An 18,959-nucleotide genomic window follows, 5' to 3' on the forward strand; every position below is an offset into this window, starting at 1 on the left:
TGCGCCACTGGGGAGGCGCCAGAGATCATTTTTTGAGTTGAATTGTTCCCTCCCCGCCCCAAAATAAAGAGGAAACAGAACCCACACGGCTCTCAGTTGTGACCCACAGGGCTGAGAGCCAGCGTGGCCCTGACTGAGCTCAAAAGCCTCTGGGTCACCGTCACCCTCTCCCCTCTCCCCTCTCCCACCAGCGTGGACGCCACTAGGGAGACCAACCGCCTGGGCAGGCTGATCAACCACAGCAAGTGTGGGAACTGCCAGACCAAGCTGCACGACATCGACGGCGTGCCCCACCTCATCCTCATCGCCTCGCGCGACATTGAGGCCGGAGAGGAGCTACTGTACGACTACGGTGACCGCAGCAGGGCTTCCATCGAGGCCTACCCCTGGCTGAAGCATTGACCCGCCGCCACCGCCCCCCCCACCCCCCATGGACAAAGTGCCCTCAAAGGGAATTGAGAAAAAATTTTTTTTTACACACACTTAATCTTAGCAGATTACTTCAGATGTTTTTAAAAAGTATATTAAGATGCCTTTTCACTGTAGTATTTAAATATCTGTTACAGGTTTCCAAGGTGGACTTGAACAGATGGCCTTATATTACCAAAACTTTTGTATTCTAGTTGTTTTTGTACCTTTTTTGCATACAAGTTGAGCGTTTGCGCTTCCCGTGCATGTAGTCAAAGACTCAGCACAGGTTTTAGAGGAAAGAATCAAATAGGAACTAGGAAGCGGGGCGATTCTCCTGCCTGCAGCCGGGGAGCCGGACCGTCCCCCGCAGCCTCGCAACGGCCTGGCCGGCTGCTCCCAAGCTCTTGTTTTCCTGAGGCCTCAACAGGCACACATGGAAGTGTATGAATGAATATTTTTTAAAAAGGTTTCGCTGTAAGTTAGTCTTCCCCTCTGCTTTCTCGAAAGCTTAACCAACCCGGTGGCCGGGACTCTGGCCGGCCTGGACTCGCCTCTTCCATGGGCTGCCGCTCTGCTGGGCCTCTTGAAGCATCCGAGTTGACGCCGGCAGGGAAAATCGTGGCTGACCTACCCCTGCCGGGGCCGGGCTTCCCAAAACTGGGTTCATTCTTTATAGAAATGTGAACACTGAGTTTATTTTGAAAAATAAAAATCAAAAAAGAAAAAACCACAGAAAACAACTTACGTGTATATAGGACTTGAAGTGAGTGAAGTGGCTGCGTTTTTTGTTTTTAACCCTTCTTCTTTTTTTGGCTTTTGGTTTTTGTAGAAGAGATTCGAGATGGTACTCTATTCTAATCAAAAATAAAGCTTTGTAGTGGGACCAGAAATTACTTACCCAGTCCTCCCCTTCACCCCTCATCCAGTTTTGCTGGGTTGAAGGTTCCAGACCTGTCCAGGCTGTTTGTCCCACCTCCTGGTGTTCGTCTTGCAAAGATGCAGCCATGAACGACGGGCTTTGAGACCGGACCCCCGCCCCAGCCACCTCTCCCGCTTCAGAGAAAGGCAGTGGGGTGTGCAGGAGCCCAGGGGAGCGGGCCCAGGGCCCAGGGCTCACGGCTAAGGGTGAGTCTTCACCTCCGTGTGCCGTCAGGAGGAGGTGGTTTCCTTCTCCCTCCCAAAGGGGGGCTGATGCTCACTCTTAGCCTGCAATCCTAGGGTCTTCTGGCCCCCCATTCCCAGGTAAATGTGAATGGAAACACAGGTATGAGGGCCTGTCCTCAACCTTGTCATCCCCGGCCCCTTCCCTCCCACCCCAGCCTCACCACGGTGCTACCTAAGAAAGTCTTCCCCCCGCCCACACTTGCCTGGTCAGTGGTCAGCAGTTGGAGGAGGATCCGACGGGAGTGTGCAGATGTGAGATACATGTCTTGGTTGTACCTGTTTGTGGTTTAGCTTTGTATTTAAAAGAGAAAGAATAAACTTGAAAACTATTTGTCATCATAAAAATGAAAAATTAAAATATTTATTGCCAGGCGAGGCTACCTATGTGTCTGTTTTTTATAAGGTGGCAGGGGGAGAGAGCAGGGCTGGGATTTCCGACTCGGCCCCGCTATGTGTAGACATATGTACAGACGGACGCAGCGGCTCCGGGCATGTCCCAAAGAGGCGACGGGAAATAGTTGTGGAAAGTATAAAAGACATTTAATACAAAATCACTTAAAATCAGCAAAACCAAATATTCACAGCATCAGCGGGGTGACCGCAGTCTGGCTGCAGGTGGGTGGGTTCCGCTGCACTGTGGGGCAGGCCACGGTGGGCCAGAGGAGCAGGGGCCAAGGTGGCTGCTGGGCTTCCGTCCACCTTGGTTTCTCGGTGCTTCTTCACCCTGGCCTGGCCAAGCCTTCGGGGTGTCCAGTGCTGCGGTTCCGAGGCCCACCCCCTCGCGCGGCTCGGAGGGAGACAGGTGGGCAAGTGCAGTGTGCACGTGGGCTGAAGGGAGAGTGGGGTCCACTGGGGGTCTGTCCTCCAGGTGCGAGCGGCTGCCTCCATCATGGCCTTCCATCTATGTCTGCTTCCCTGACCGGAAAGAGAACCTGGTAGAGAGACAGAGGGCTCAGCAAACAGTGAGGCAAGGGGTGCGGAAACCCTGGCAAAACTGTGAGCGGCTCTTGGGTTCCCTGTGGCATCGGCTCCTTTAGGGCCTTGCCGCCTTCACTCGCCAGAGACGGGGAGCAGAACTGGTGGAACTTGCCGGCACAACTTGCCGCCTGCACTTCCTCATGAGACTGATGTGGAAAACAGTCCTATGTGCTTCGGTGAAGGGCCGGGGGCCACACCCAGACCCTGGACCAGAGCCTGCGTGACCACCGGCTATGCCCACAGAGGGAGCGCGACGACTCCTCCTCCTTTTTTTTTTTTTTAATTTCAGGAGGTTTTATTGTAGGGGAGGAGATGGTTTCTCGCTGTTACCTACAGGTCTTCGCTGTGAATAAAACAGACATCTGCAATGAGCAAAGATAAACGCAGAGTTCTTAGGTGAAGGCCAGGCCCTGAGGTGGGAACACCGCACTTCCGGTGTCTACCCACTCAGAGGCAGAGTTCTGAAAAGGAAGAAAGATGTCCTGGGGGTCACCAAGCACAACCGCGGTGCTGTTTCCAGTTATGAGAAAGACGCAAAGACTGGAGGCCAGGAAGTGAGCTGGGATCCGGCTCTTGAGAGAAACCCTTGGGCAGTGCTGGCATCTGCCCCAGTCAAGGGCTGGGGGAGCCCGTGACTACCATTAGGACACAAGCTATGACTCAGCCATCCTGCCCCCTGGACCTGGCTGCCCCCCGCCCCCCGCCCCCTCCTGCCCAGTCATCAAGCCAGGAACCTGGTAGCTGTTCTCACCCACCCCCACCTGCTCTCTTGTAGTCATGATGCCCCAAACACGCTCCTGGTCACCTCTTCTCATCTCCATGGCCACTCCCCCCCCACCAACCCTGTGCAAGCTTCCAAGATGGGCTCAGCAGCCTCCTTGTCACCCACTCACACAGAGGCCAGGATGACCATGTCACTCTGTGGAGCCGAGCAAGTCATTGCTCAGTTTAAATCCTTTCGGGGCTGCCCATTTCCTCAGGATAAAGATGAAATCCTTGGGCCTCCCTGGTGGCACAGGGGTTAAGCCTCAGCACTATCAGAGTCACCAGCCACTGTAGCCTGAGTTCAATCCCCAGTCACGGAGCTGACCCACATGAGCAGCAGACCTCTCCTGTCTCCCCGCTGCTCCCCTCAGTTCTTAGATCCACCAGTTCTGCTCCCCAATGTCTCTGGCGAATCCTCTCATTCCCCCGTACAATACACCCCATTCTTGTATGCATAAATAAATAAAATAAATCTTAAAAAAAGAGAGATGAATCACCTACTTCCCGGAAAGGCGTTCATCCATGGCAGCTGTTCTGTCAGGCTGCCCGACACGGGAGTGGCCCCACGCGGTGCTCAGTTTGTGCACAGACTCTATCAGGAGCAAACGCCAAAGCAGTGACCCAAAGAACTCCCTCAGAAAGAAACCAGTAGTGGATACCTTCTGGAAGCTTCCTTACAGTGGGATACTCAACCAGTGGAAGCCCTCCACAACCAGACGGGGCACCTGGATGCTCTTTCACTCACCCTCTTACCTTCCTTGGGAAAAACACCCTTTGGCCCCACTTCCATGCTGGCCCCCAAACCTCCTCCCTTCCCTCCCTTTCTCCATAATGCAGCCATTATGTTTGTACACGTGGTCATGTCACTCCATGGCCTAATCCCTCACAGCGGCTGGATGATCCCCCCACCTACCCCCCTTACTCTCTTTGCTGCTCCAGCCACATGGCCTCTGCTCTACAGGTGCCTCGCCTCAGGCGCTCCACCCGCTGTGCCCCTGCCAGCAGTGCTCTTCCCGTAGGCCTTTGACATCTTTCAGGTCTCAGCTTCAGTGTCACCTTCTCACAAAGCCTTCCAGGAATCCTCAAATATAAAGTAACCCCAACCGACCTCCCTCTCAGCACCCTGCTTGCAACCTTCACAGGGTGTGAGGTCCTGGCAATGTGACCTTGTCCTGGGAACAGGTTTCCTCACCAGCTCACTCTGGCCCCCACTGAAATGCAGCCCCCGAGTGGAGGGGCTTGTTCACAGCGCCTAACACCACCTCTGGCCCGGAGTGGCCCTCCGTAAACATCTGCTGAAGGCAGGAATGGGTCTGGCTCCAGGTGGTCTCATCTGACCTGTGGGCTTCCCTGCCCTGGGTGACCACCTTAGACTCACCCACCCACGGGGGTTTGCACCCACAGAGCCAGCTCCTCCCCACTCTTGCCTGCTCTCGCCTGCTCTGTGGAGTGGGTAGGCTGACCTCTGTGGATGGCAGCCACAGGCTCCCTAGGAGGGAGCAGCAGGAGTTGGGAAGGCGAAGGGGAAAGAAGTGAAGTCTGTTCCTGCAGGCCATGTGTTACTAGTTGCTGCGTTTCTCGTCAAAAGACCACGCTCCAGGGCCTCCCTGGTGGTGCAAGGGGTTAAGACGCAACCTATGAAGCTGTCCACAGCCTCTGCAGCACAAGTTCTATCCCCAGCCAGGAAGCCACATGGCGCAGCAAACCTCTCCTGTTTCACCCGCTGCTCCCCTCAGCAGTGTGTTTCAGTCAGTCTGCCTGTTCTGTTCCCCGCTCTGTCTCTGGTGAGTCCTCTCACCCTCCCGTGCATCTGGCCTGTACTCCAGTTCTTGCATAAATAAAAAAATAAATAAACAAATAAATAAATAAATGTTTAAAAAAAAAAAGTGAAGTGAATCCTGTCACATGCTACCTGCATGAACCTGGGCAACAGAGGACAGCGCAGTGGGAGGCGCTGATGCTGACAGCAGGCACCTGGGAGAGTTAAATCCAAAGACTGGAAGTAGAAGGGGGTGGGGGTGGGGGCGTGGCAATGGGAGAACAGAAGAGTCCCAGAGAGGACAGCGGTTGCACACAAGTGTGAGTGTGCTGAAGGCCACTGAGCGTGCACTTAAAATGGCGAAAAGGGTAGGTTTTAATATTACGTATGTTACCACGAGTTTTTTTTTTAAACTAAAACAAAAAATTTAGTAGAATTCAGTTCTCAAAGCCTACAGGATCTCAGTGTGGAGCAGCTACAGCTGTGTAGCCCAGCGTGCCGCAGCACTTGCGACCCGGTTATTCCTCACTGGAATGTGCTGGAAGTGTAACCTGTATACCAGTTTTCAGGGCTTGCTGTGAGAAATAGGAGGTAAAATATCCCAGTAATGTTTGATAGTGATCACATGTTGGAACGGTTACATTTTGGATAGGTTATGTTGGGCTACTGAAATATATTTTCAGGGCCTTCCTGGTGGCCTAGGGGTTGAGTCTCAGCACTATCACCACTACAGCCTGGATTTGATCCCCAGCTAGGGAGCTGACCCACAGGGCACAGCAGACCTCTCCTGTCTCCCTGCTGCTCCCCTCAGCAGTGGATTTCAGTAGATCTGCCTGTTCAGCTCCCCACTCTGTCTCTGGTGAAGCCTGTCACCCTCTGCACCTCTGTCTTACACCCCAGTTCTTCTATACATAAATAAATCTTCACTATATATATTTTTAAAAGAAAAAAAATATGAACACCTCATAAAAAAAGGGAAAAACTGCTTAGTGGGAGATTAGAAACAAATCACATCAGGAAATAAAAGGATTTGTTAAACAAAATACCACTTATATATTGAAAATACAACCACACCAGTCAATACACATTTTTTTTTTTTTTTTGCATAGAAGAACTGGGGAGCAGGCGAGAGGTACGGGGAGTGAGAGGATTCACCAAAGACAGTGGGAAAAGTGGGAAGTGGAATAGGCAGATCCACTGAAATACACTGCCGAGGGGAGCAGCGGGAGACAGGTGAGGTCTGCTGCGCCCTGTGGGTCACTCCCTGACTGCGGATCAAACTCAGGCAGCAGCAGTGATAGCCTGAGGCTTAACCCCTAGGCCACCAGGGAGGGCCAATATACACTTTTTTTTTTAAGATTTATTTATTTATGCATACAAGAGGTGGGGTACAGGCCAGAGGTGTGGGGAGGGGGGGAGAGGACTCACCAGAGACAGAGCAGGGAACAGAACAGGCAGACTGACTGAAATACACTGCTGAGGGGAGCAGCGGGCGAGACAGGAGAGGTCTGCCGCGCCATGTGGGTTGCTCCCTGGCCGGCTGGGGATAGAAGTCGTGCTGCAGAGGCTGCGGACAGCTTCATAGTGCGGTGCTTAGTCCCTTGCGCCACCAGGCAGGGCCAATATACACTTCTGAGACTCACTGAATATCAGAACGGCGGGGCAGGGTGGGGGCGCAGGGAGGTGTAGAGTGGAAATGCGTGATGGGGAGAGAAAGGGAACAAACGCCAGCGGAGAGGAGTCCTGTGTTAACAAGGAGGACTGGGAGCCATGTGCTGAGAATCACGAACTCAAACCTCCCTTCCTGACATTCAAAAAGAAATGAAGAAAAAATTGTCTCCCCTCTTAAACCTGCCCTGGAAGGTGCCTCAGAATCTCAGACCCCTGACGATGCCTCCTGCAAAGGGAGACAACAGGATTCGGGGCTCATGCAACAGGTCACCGTTGCGTCCCCAGTGCCCAGCACAACGCCTGGCACACAGTGTGGACTCAGTGCGGGTTTGTTGACTAATGACCGAAGGAAAGGGAGAAAATGAAGGGCACCGCAGCAGTCTGCCAGTCAGAGAAGAGCCAGAGCAGAGAAGGCGGCTGGTGGCCGAGGCTGGGGGAGGGGTGGGAGGGGTGGGGGTCACTCGGATCGCCTGCGCTTCATTTTTCTGATGAAACTACTGGCCAGCGCTTGGAAATATGATTCCATGAACAAATCTGGCCTCTTGACTTCTCTAAGAATCAGCTCTGGCAGCATGTTCTCCCTTGGCCACAGGGACCCTCACTCCCCGGCCCCCACATCACTCACCCACATCAAGTGCCTGGCGCCCACAGACCTTCCGGATGCCCGACAGGGCTTCTCGCTTCCTTCCAGAGCCCCAGAGAAGGGAAACTGTCAAGTGTCATGGGTCAGGGCCACTGGCAGGCAGGCAGACTGCTATAGCGGGGGACGGGGGAAAGGCGCAGCCTGGGGACTGACATCCACAGACCAAGAAGGCACCTCTCAAAGCGCACTCCAGGGCGTCCCCCATCAGAACTGCCCGGGCAGCTCATTAATAATCCAGATGCCAGACTGCACAGAACCAGATCTGATTTCAGAAAGTGTGAATTTTTGAACGCGTACCCCACCCTCTATGATTTGAGGCTCAGTAGCCACAGAAATGAAGCACTAACAGTGGTGTGAAACATGCAGGCAGCAGTCAAGGGCAACCACATCATGTGCCCCAGTGTGGGGAGAAACAGGGCCCCCCAAAGTGGCCCGTAAGTGAGGTGATGAGTCAATCCCCTGAAGCTCGGTGATTACTACTACTGTGCCTTCCTGGTCGCTGTGGCATTATTACGTCATGGGGAAGCAGTGGAGCACAGAATCTGGACTTTCTGGGTTTCAAGGCACTGCTTCCTATTGTGTGACCTTGGGCCAATGTGCCTTGGTGTTGATTTCTCCCCCTGTAAATGGGGATAATGACGATTCCCGGAGTAGCGGTGATGAGTCGCCGGGTTACCGTGGCGGGAGTCTGGCAGGGACTAAATTCCACCAGCACGGAGTTTTCACAGCAGCTGCAGCAGCACCGGGCGGAACGGGGCCTCTCGGGCCCGGGTATCTGCCAGCCCCCTCTCAACCCCGACTTTAGCAATGACTTAGCAGCAACAGGGGCAGCGAGGGACTTACAGCTTCCTGATGATGGTTTTCTCCTCCTTGTTAGCGCTGGCATTGCCAGGACTGGCAACCAGATCCTTCTCTCTTCTTCCTCCTTCTGGGCATTCTCTTGGCGGAATCAGACCACTGGGGAAATGGGGGTAAATAAGTGCGTTGTTTCATTGAAGACCTCCTACTGTGCAGCGCTGACAGTGAAGGATCTTCACAGTTATTATTATATTAATGGCAACACTGAAAGTGCTAGAGTTAGTGAGATTCTGCCTCAGATGAGAATCCTCCTTCTAGGTTAATACCTGATTTCTTTCCTCTTGTTTAACCGCACTGGCTAGTACTTCAAGCTTCTCTGCCTTCCAGGGGTGGGACAATGTGTAAGTTCTCTAACTGACGTCTTGATTTCCTTGACAGTAGAATAAGGATAACAAAAGCACCTCCCTCCGAGGACTGAGGGATTTAGATAAAACACGGCACCTGACATTCTTCCACTCAGGCATTCTACAGGTATTTAATAAGCCCCACACCAAGCCAGGGTAGGGCAGATAGAGCAGTGAACAAAACAAACAAAATGCCTTCTTTCATGAAATTTGTATTTCTACGGGGGACAAAACAATAAATAAGTAAGTAAAAGTTAGGGGCCTCCCTGGTGGCCTAGTTTGACACTATCACCTCTATGGCCTGAGTTGGATGGGGCCAGCCCAGACCTGCCCGGAGGACGCAGACTCCACCTCTGGGGAAGCGGAGTGGGAAAAGCTCGCAGAACGGGGGTACGGTCATGCCACCTCTGGAACAGCCCACCGCACTGCCGCTAAGTCAAGCTGTCGTCCATACGAACTTGGGCCGCCAAAGGGACGCAGTGGCTGAGAGAATGCCTCGGCGCGCCTGCTGGCTTCTCCAGAACAGAGCGAGAGTCTGAACAGAATCCTGCCACGCCGGGTGGGAAGTGCGCACCTGCTGTCTCAGGAATTCAAATCCTGAAATCAAGTGTGTCGTTGCATTTCCCACCAAGCTGCCCACGGCCTCAGCAGTGCTTCTAACTACCTGTGTCTGAAGTCCTCATTCAGCGAGAGGGAGGTCTCCCACATACACGACCCGACCTCAGCACAAGGAAGACTATTAAGTCTCTGCCGCGGGACTCAGCCTTTTCGGGTCTAGCTTCCTGGACTAGCTTGACTTTACTGCGGCTGCTCCCTTCATGGACCTACAAGGCAAGAATCTAAAGAACAGACTCACTTAGGCCTTGTTTGGTTTAGCTTCCTACGAAGGCGTGTCCTTCCTTCCACCCTCTCGGCGGTGAAATGTGCTATCATTAAAAGCGCAGGCTCTGAGGCCCACTGTCTGAGGCGACGTCTCACTGTTAACACCCCCGGCTGTGGGGCTTCCTGGCGGATACCTGACCCCTCTGAGCTTTAGATATTCTTGGGGGTGGCATTACCTAACTCAGGGGCTCACTCTGAGCACCAACTGCAACGACTTTGGGATACACCTAGACAGCACATGGTAAGCCTGGATGAAAATTAGCAGGCCCTGTGTTTTCACTCTTACCTCCTCTTGCTTCTGAGGAAACCTGCTTTGTTTAACTGAGTGTTGCCCAAATGATTGGATGACAGAGCCTCTGTTTTAAGATACATCTATGTGAAAGAAAACTTTTTGGGAAACAGTGGTGCGTGTGGACTCAGCAAAGGTCACATTTGCTACAGCAACTGCTGCTTGCTTCCCTCTCCAGCTGGCCCTATAATCCCTTTCCTGTGCATATCATTGTGTTTAACTTTTTAGTTTTTAATAATATCAAACGTAAACACAAAGACTTCCATTTATCCAGTTCTCCTGATTGTTTATCTACACCTCTGCCTGCCTCTACCCTGCCCACACATCCATCGGCCCGGGAGTGCCCACCACTACCCTGTGTATCCGCTGGCCTGTCTTCCCTGCTGGCCTGTCTTCCCCGCTGCCCAGAGTGGACTTTTTCTGTTTTGTCCACTGCTGTACCCCCGTTCCAGGAATAGCGTCTGGCACGCAGCAGGCCTTCAGTAAGCTGGGTGAATGAACATAAGGACCGAGATGCACCATATCAAGAGTCTCTGCCAGCAGGGTCTGGCTCCGCTTTGCAGGAGCCCCCCAAGGCAGCTGAGCCCCACCTCTTGTAACACTGAAGCTCTTCCTGCACCACCAGCAACTGGGACTTGAGTTTGTTGCGCTCCTGCAGCACGTCCCTCAGCTCCTGCAGAGTGAAGCGTGGCCGGTTGGGGTCTGTCAGGTCAACCACCATTTTGTCTGGTCCCAAGCTCTCCTGGAAGAAATGATGTCCCCCGTATAGTTTCCCTCCTGAGGAAGGGCTGTCCACCCCAGAAAGGAAAGCGCTGTTTCTTTACTCCCAGGGATCCTATGAGATGAGATATTGCCTGCTGGGCGTTTCTGGTGGTAGAGAAGCAACACCCCGAGCACTGTTCTCCAAGAGTAGAATCAGGGCTCCTTGGAAATGGCTGACCCCAGGGCTGGGGCAGGGGAAATACAAGGTGAGCCTGGAACTTCTTTCTGGGAAGGGGTGGAGACGTCGCAAAATGCACAGTAGCAAGGGGCGCCTCCTGGTCAACCGAGAACAATTTGAGTATTAAAATGGGTAACAGGAAGCCATGCCTAAACGGTCAACACTAAAATTAATTAATGAACGGAAACATGATGGTTAATTCTATGTGTCCGTTGGGCTAAGGACGCCGAGAGAGCTGGTGAAACACTGTGTTGGGGTGAGTCTGTAAAGGTGTTTCTGGACAAGATCAGTGTCTAAATTGGTGAACTGAGTAAAAAGCCCAACGTGGGTGGGCTTCATGCAATCCACGGAGACAAACCAGAACAAGGCAGAGGAAGGGGGAATCTGTCTTCTGCGTAAGTGGAGTCCTCTCCCTTCTACTGGGACATCAGCCCTCCTGGTTCTCGGACTTCAGGATCTGCCCAGGACTTACACCACCGGCCCCCTGATTCTCAGGCCTTCTGACTCAGACTACATTACACCACTGGCTCTCCAGCCTGCGGACAGAAGACGGTGGACTCCTCAGCCCCGTTAGTGCATGAGCCAACTCCTAGAATAAAAATCCTCTTATATCTATATCTCCTATTGGTTCGTTTTCTCTGAAGAACTCTGGCGGGTTCAGGGGATGAGAAGGAGCTTCCACTCTTTACAACAGAATGCCAATTAATTGTGGAGGATGACAAAGTTGAAGAATCATCCAGTTAGTACTAACTGGTTCAGGCAAAAGGAATGAATGACTGGACCTATAACCTTTGGGTGAAAGCCTGATGGGGAACAGGGTGTTTTCACGCAGGCTACTTGCAAAGGGGACAGAGGCACCTTTACAGGTTATAATACAGTTCCCTTAAGACACCCTGCAGTCATTGCCTTAGCCAAGGGATCCAGGTTAACCTCACCAATAATGACAAGCTGAATCAGGTGCCTCCTGACAGCAAGCACCGAGGAGGACACAGCACAGTTCAGTGGTATTCCCGTCAAACACGTATAGCTTGTGTCTAATCATGAGGAAACATGAGAACGAATCCAAACAGAAGGACAAACAGCCCACTGATGGGTAATCTTCAAAAGCTCCAAGGTTATGAAAGACAAGGAAGTGCTTGTTCCAGATTAAAGTGTGGCCAGAACAATGCGTTAACTAAAGTCCTGCTGGCCCTGGATTGGCTCCTGTATCAGAAACAAAAAATGCTACAAATGGCATTATTGTAAATTTCGAATCAGGATGGAATATTAGGTCACAGTATCCTATGAAGCTTCCCCTTGAAGTGATCACTTATGGTGTAACAGTATGTCTTCAGAGAAAACACTCAAGTAGGAAGGGCACAGGACCCTACTCTTTCACCAACCTTGCAACCAACAATGCCTGCTCAAATAGTTGAGTAAAGTAAGTGAATACACATACATGTGTGTGTAATACATACATGTGCACAGATATATGCACATTTCTGTGTCTATTTCCTAAGATAAACCGCACAGGCACACACACCTGAACTGGTGAAAGGCAGAAAGGGTTACAGGTGTTCACTGTACTTACCTTGTAACTCTTTCGTAGGTTTGAAACTGTTTCAAACCAAAGTTAAAGGAAACGCTTGAAAACAACCTAGATTTCATTAACAGAAGTCTAGTTAAATCTAGGCTCAGGATAGGGAGAATGTAATAGTGACCAGGCACTTCCTCTCCGAATTGTAACTTTCCACAGCCAGCTTGAGGGTGAGGGCTGTGGGGAAAAGGGCACTTTCACTGATGCTGAGGGAGTGGGCTGCCTTAACCTCCCTGGAGTGCAATTTGGCAATTCTTATCAGCATTTCAAAGTGCCTTTCCTTTCACCCAGAGCCCATTCTTCTAGACTCTCCCTGGGGCCACATGTCAAATGTCAGGATTACTCACTGCAACAGGGGCTAAGCTTACATGATTGGAAAACAAACGTCTTTTGAGAGGAGTCTGGCTGAGCAGAGTCTTAGCTCCGTTTTGGGGGCCATGCACCCTCTTGGCAGCCTGGTAGAGCCCACATGGGTTCCTTCTCAGAACAGTGATTTTTAATGAAAAAGGGCAGAGGACTACAAAGGAACCAACTACGATGACACACGCTCATCCAAATCGTCTAAGACATGTTTATGATTAATCTGCCTGCTTTTCCTTTATTAAGTAAGATGATCGAGCCACAGGTGGAGTAAAACACTAAACAAAAACAAAGTTGTGAGATGCGTACTGCATGGTGATGAGCTACAAACTACCTGTGGTTTCCACCGGTGACTCTCGAGACACAGCTCATTACGCTGCGGTTGGTTGCCAGTGTTCATCAATGAAGAAGGTTATAATACAGTTCACTTGGAGTTTGGTGAAAATAAAAATATTCACAGACCTCTTGGGGCGGGAGGGGGCAGTACGAGGGGCTCATAAATTCCAAGTTTAGAAGTCCCAGCTTGGACAATTGATAATATTGCACAACACAAGTTTTCATAAGACATTAAAAGATGAGGAGCCTCTTTATAGTCTAATTTGGTACAACTTTCATAATATAGTAAGAAAACTAGGAAAGGGTATATATGATTAATACCATTTGAATGAAAAATGGAAACATGCTTCTGTCAGCTTGTGTTGGCATAAAGTGTCTCTGGAAGGATACATAAGAAACTGATCATTTAAATTTTTTCCAGAGGGTCTCCCTGGTGGCACAAGGGGTTAATTCTCAGCACTACGAAGCAACCCGCAGCCACTGCAAAACGCTTCCTTTAACTCTAGTTTGAAAAAGTTTCAAACCTACATGTGGCTGTTAGTACAGTCACGGGGCGCAGCAGCCCTCTCCTGTCTCCCCGCTGCTCCCCTCAGCAGTGTGTTTCAGTAGACCTGCCTGTTCTGCTCCCCACTCTGCCTCTGGTGAATCCTCTCAACCCCCCTACCTCCGGCCTACACCCCAGCTCTTGATAAATAAGCAAATCTTTAAAAACAATTTTTTTTTTTTTTCCCAGAGAGGGGAAGTGGGTGACTGGGGTAGGAAGAAATAGGGAGGGAGATTTTTCAAAGCAAACACTTTTGTACTTGTTGAATTTGGAACTTGAAATTTTCAAAAAGAAAGAAGCCATCCTATCTATTAGGCAACAGTAAACAAACAAACAAAACAGAAAATGAAAAATGTGAGTGAAGATGTGGGAAAATGGGAACCCCTGGTGTCCTGCTGGCGGGGATGTGGACCGGGGCAGTCGCTTCGGGAAATCTCATGGCAAAACCTTAAAAATTAACAACAGAATGAGGGTATCCAGCAGGTCCACTTCTGGGTGCCCGACTCCCGCAAGGGCTGCAAGCGGCCCCGCAGAGGCACTTCACCGGCGCTCACAGCAGCAGCCTCCACAGGGGCCAAGCGCAGAAGGCGCCGGGGCGAGCCGGGCCTGGCCCCCTCCAGGCGGTGCACGAGCGAGCGCCGTGGAGCAGTAGTCAGCCTTGAAAAGGAAGGAAATTCAGTTTCATGCCTCGACACGGCTGCACCTTGCAGACGTCGCGTTCAATGAAAGAAGCCAGCGACTAAAGGGGAAACATGATCCTGCGCTACTTTTGTGAAGGCCGTACAACAGGCGAACGCGCAGAGCTAGTGAGCAGAGCAGCAGTTCCCAGAGTCCGCAGGGGAAGGAGACGCCCCGCTGGTGTTTAGTGGACACAATCTCAGTTTTTCAAGGGGAAAGAGTTCTGGAGAGGACAGAGATGCTGGCTGAGCCAGGGTGAGTGTACTTCATGCCCCACTGCGTGCCTTCCCCAAGGTTAAGGTGATACATTGTATACGCACTTCACGCAATCATAAATAATAGAGAGGGGCCTCCCCGGTGGCGCAGCGGTTGGGCGCTGGGTTGCGAAGCTGCCCGCAGCCTCTGCAGCGCCGGTTCGATCCCCGGCTGCTCCCCGGCCTCCCAGGAGGGTCCCACATGGCGCCCAGACCTCTCCTGCCGCCCGCCGCTCCCCTCAGCAGTGTCCTTCGGTCCTTCTGCCTGTTCTGCTCCCTGCTCTGGCCCTGGTGGATTCTCTCACCCTCCCGTGCTTCTGACACTACCCAGTGCTTGTACAAATAATAAATAAATAAATCTTCAAAAAAAAAAAATACTAGAGGCCTCCCTGGTGGCAGGGTTAAGATGCAGCACTGTGAAGCTGTCCCAAGCCTCTGCAGCACTCAACCTCTGGCCAGGGAGCTACCAAAGGCGCAGCAGACCTCTCCTGTCTAGTCCACTGCTCCCCTCAGCAGTGTATTTCAGTTAATTCACCTGTTCTGCTCCCCGCTCTGTCTCTGGTGGATCCTCTCACTGCCTACATTTCTGGCCTATAGCCCAATTCTGGTATGCATAAATAAATACATCTTAAAATAATAGAAAAAGAATAAAGCATATTTTTGCAAACTGGCCAGTGGCACTCGGCCTTAGTCTCTCTCTCTGCCCTTTCCCCACCCTGTTTTTTGTTTTTTTTTTTAAGATTTATTTATCTATGCATGCAAGAGCTGGGGTACAGGCCAGAGGTGTGGGGGGTGAGAGGATTCACCAGAGACAGAGTGGGGAGCAGAACAGGCAGACTGACCAAAGTACACCGCTGAGGGGAGCGGCGGGCGAGTCAGGAGAGGTCTGCTGCGCTATGTGGGTTGCTCCCCAGCTGGCCTGGGGATCAAACTCGTGGTACAGAGGCTGTGGACAGCTTCATAGGTTGTGTCTTAATCCCTTGCACCACCAGGGAGGCCCTCCCCACCCTGTTCTTAAGCCCATGGCTTGGGAGGAAAATGTGTCATCTCATCTTTGGTGATGAAACATGTCCACTGCCCTCACACAGGAAATCACCAGCCCCAGTGCAGACCACACTGTTCATGTTGTGGGGGAGCTTCCTCCATGTCCTTGGGCCTGGAGTTGGCTAGGGGGACGGGGATAGGACACTGACGTGGGCGGGGCCATCCTGGGCAACTCACTTCACTGCCCTGGAATGGCAAAAGCCAGGCTACTTATCGGGACAGTCAGCCATCTCATCAAATGGACCGTCAAGAACGCTAGCTACAAATCAGACAGCCACAGGGACCACTGACTGGCTGAAGTAACAGTGCACCAGGGGAGTCACTGGAAATGCCCCTGGGAATGTCTGCCCTGTGAACTTCTTCGCTGAGACTGTCACTGCTGCTTCACCATTACGCTTTCCTGGCACACAGCCCAGTTTGTGATCTTTTTTTTTTTTTTTAAAGATTTATTTTCATTTATTTATTTATTTGTTTATACAAGCACTGGGTACAGTCAGAAGCGCAGGAGGGTGAGAGAATTCACCAGAGCCAGAGCGGGGAGCAGAGCAGGCAGAAGGACCGAAGGACACTGCTGAGGGGAGCAGCGGGCGGCAGGAGAGGTCTGCGCGCCATGTGGGACCCTCCTCTGGTGGCCAGGGAGCAGCCGGGGATTGAACCGGCACTGCAGAGGCTGCGGGCAGCTTTGCAACCCAGCGCTCAACCGCTGCGCCACCGGGGAGGCCCCCCCAGTTTGTGATCTTACACACAAATTCTGGGGGTGTGGGCACTTGACCCTTCCCACTAGATGTGAAGGGGCCTTCCCTAATTTGCCTCCATAGTTCCAGAGTCCAGCACAGTGTAGTCACTCATCAACTGTTAGTACAGCAGAGAAGCTCAGACGCCTGCATTTTAATATGGAGGCTCTGGGTCCCTCCCTGGTGGCACTAGGGGTTAAGTCTCAGCACTATGAAGCTATCGCCAGCCACTGCAGCACAAGTTCGATCCTTGGCCAGGGAGCTGATCCACACGGCGCAGCAGACCTCTCCTGTCTCGCCTGCTGCTTCCCTCAATAGTGGATTTCAGTCGATCTGGCTGTTCTGCTCCCCACTCTGTCTCTGGTGAATCCTCTTACCTCCCTGTACCCCTCACCTATGCCCTAGTTCTTGTATGCATAAAATAAATAAATCTTAAAAAAAAAAAATATGGCAGCTCTGGGTTCAAATTCCAACTCTACCTCTTACTTGCTCTAAGTCCTCAGGCAAATTAACTAATTGTGCTACGCCTCCATTTCTGTAAAATGGGTATGTTAATAATGTATTAGATGATAGTCCCCATAGAAGACCTTTTTTCCTAACTGCACTAGAGATGTACTACTGAATTGCACAGTTTAGAGTTGCACAAGAATTTAAAAACTCACAAAAATACAGATTAGGAAAGGATAGCTATGCATCATGTTCGTAAGGGTGGGTTAGGGCACTGTTACTTCAAACTTTTGTTTCACCAATATGTTATTTTGGAAAACATAATTTTGTAAAATTGGATGCGTAACATATTGTAAGATGCACTCATCTTGAATTTATGGCTTGATGATTTTTAACACCTGTAAACACCCATGTTAAAATTTGGAATATTTCTAACTCCCTGTAAATTTTCCTCTTGCTCCCGATCACTCTACCTTCAGGTTGATGATTAGTAAGAGTAACTTGCTTGCTCTTGAATTTCATATAGACAGTAGGCTCGCTTTTGTACCTGGCTTCTTTCTCTCTCTCTCTTTTTTTTTTTACGATTTATTTATTTATTTATTTATTTATTTATTTATTTATTTATTTATTTATTTATTCAAGCACTGGGTACAGTCAGAGGCGCAGGAGGGTGAGAGAATTCACCAGAGCCAGAGCGGGGAGCAGAGCAGGCAGAAGGACCGAAGGACACTGCTGAGGGGAGCAGCGGGCGGCAGGAGAGGTCCGCGCGCCATGCGGGACCCTCCGGATCGAGGCGGCGCTGCAGAGGCCGCGGGCAGCTTCGCAACCCAGCGCTCAACCGCTGCACCCCCAGAGAGGCCCTGGCTTCTTTCTCTCAATGCAACATCTATGAGATTCATCCACACACACATATACATATATATGCACATTTTTCATTGTTGTGTAGTATCCCGGTACAGGGATATGCCACAATTGAAAAATCCATTCCACTGTTGCATTCGGGTTGTTTCCAGGTTGGCACAATTATGAATAAACCAGCTACAAAAACGGTTGTAGGATTGCGTGTGCGTGTGTGTGTGTGTGTGTGTGTGTGTGTGTGTGTGTGTGGTCATAAGCACTCATTTTTCTTTACTTAAAAGATATTTCCTACTCTAGGTCAAAGATTCCCCAACGGTGATGCCTCGTCCATGTCATCAACCTCACCCAGGCACTTGTTAGAAATGCAGATTTTCGGGTCTCGCTTCAGACTTAATTAGAAACTGGGGCTCAAACCCAGCAAGAGGTGTTTTAATGAACACTCCAGGGGAGTCTGGTGCACACTGAGGCTTGCACGCCGCTGCTCTAGGTCATGGTAAAACGTGCTGGCAGCCGGAACAGACTCGGCCCAGGACCAGCTCCTGGTCTGTGCTCACCGCCGGCGGCTCTGGCCTGGGGACAGGGCACCCCTGGCCCGGCGCGGACGAGAGGGGCGTCCTGCGGGCGGGCGCTGCGGCGTCCACCTCCCTCCCGCACTCACCAGCCCGCCGGCCGCCGGGCCCTGCGCCCGCAGCAGCTCCACCTCCTTCCTGAGGTTGTCGCGCTCCAGCCGCAGCTCCTCGGCCGCCAGGCCGCCCTCGCTCACCAGCGCCTCCAGCATCTCCAGGACGCGCACGATCTTGAACTGCAGCTGCGTCACGCGGGGGTCGCTGCCCAGGGCCAGCAGCTCGCGGCCCATGGCGGAGGAGATGTCGTACACGTCCTCGGCGGTCAGCTGCGAGGGGCTCTTGCCCAGCGCGCCCTCCGGCGCGCCCCCGGGCCCCCCCTCCTCCTCCTCCTCCTCCCCTCGCGGAGGGGGCTCCTCCATGGCGCGGGGCCCGGCCGGCGGCGCCTTCCGAGCCTGCGAAAGTGCAACTTCCCCCCGGCGCCAGAACTTTCCGCCGGCGGGAGGGCCCGGGGGCGCCCAACCAGCGCGCCGAGGGCGGGCCGGGGCGGGTCTGGGGGGCGGGCTTGGGGGGCGGGAGGCGCGCCCGGCGGCTCTCGGGCCGGGGCCGGGGTGCGCCCTCCGCTCGGCGCCCGAGCCGGAAAGCGGGCGCCAGGATGCGGGGCGGGGAGCGGAGGGGCCGGGAGCGGGGTTGGGGGTCGGCGCCCGCCGCCCGGGAGCCGCGGCCGTGGAGGGGGGGCGCCCCGGCCCCGCCCCTGGCGACGGCGCCCGCGTTGCCCGGAGACCCGGCGGAGGCGCCCCACGAGGGCGCGCCCCACTCGGCCCGGCCGCCCAGGACTGGCGCGCGGGGGGCGCGCGGGCC

At 52.5% G+C, this 18,959-nt stretch overlaps 2 protein-coding genes across 7 annotated transcripts in view; one reads left to right on the forward strand and one right to left on the reverse strand.

Annotated features, from left to right (window-relative positions):
* The window catches only part of KMT5A (lysine methyltransferase 5A), a 16,829-nt gene extending 14,841 nt beyond the window's left edge, over positions 1-1,988 (forward strand). For 3 of the 4 annotated variants that reach the window (XM_037511282.2, XM_037511280.2, XM_037511281.2), the window contains exon 7: positions 192-424. In XM_037511282.2, coding sequence (XP_037367179.1) covers positions 192-402 — 211 coding nt within the window. In that variant the 3' untranslated portion in view covers positions 403-424. Of the gene's footprint in view, positions 1-191 lie in introns of all 4 variants that reach the window. The other variant, XM_037511283.2, reaches the window with a different exon arrangement.
* On the reverse strand, positions 1,903-18,572 carry RILPL2 (Rab interacting lysosomal protein like 2). Of its 3 annotated transcripts, none has more exons than XM_037511285.2 (5): positions 18,194-18,572; positions 10,355-10,506; positions 8,235-8,348; positions 3,820-3,910; positions 2,469-2,507 (listed from the first exon to the last, which is right to left on the reverse strand). In XM_037511285.2, exons 1-4 carry the CDS (start codon positions 18,518-18,520, stop codon positions 3,856-3,858), a joined length of 648 nt encoding a protein of 215 aa, XP_037367182.1. In that variant the 5' UTR covers positions 18,521-18,572; the 3' UTR covers positions 2,469-2,507; positions 3,820-3,855. The 3 variants fall into 3 exon arrangements, with proteins under 3 accessions (XP_037367183.1, XP_037367182.1, XP_037367184.1); XM_037511287.2 differs by having other exon boundaries at positions 18,299-18,569; XM_037511286.2 differs by lacking the exon at positions 3,820-3,910 and having other exon boundaries at positions 1,903-2,507; positions 18,194-18,567.
* Between the last annotated feature and the right edge of the window lie 387 nt (positions 18,573-18,959).

Source organism: Talpa occidentalis, unplaced genomic scaffold, assembly GCF_014898055.3.
Source record: "Talpa occidentalis isolate TD23 unplaced genomic scaffold, MPIMG_talOcc4v2.1 talOcc4.14, whole genome shotgun sequence".
NCBI lineage: Eukaryota > Metazoa > Chordata > Mammalia > Eulipotyphla > Talpidae > Talpa > Talpa occidentalis.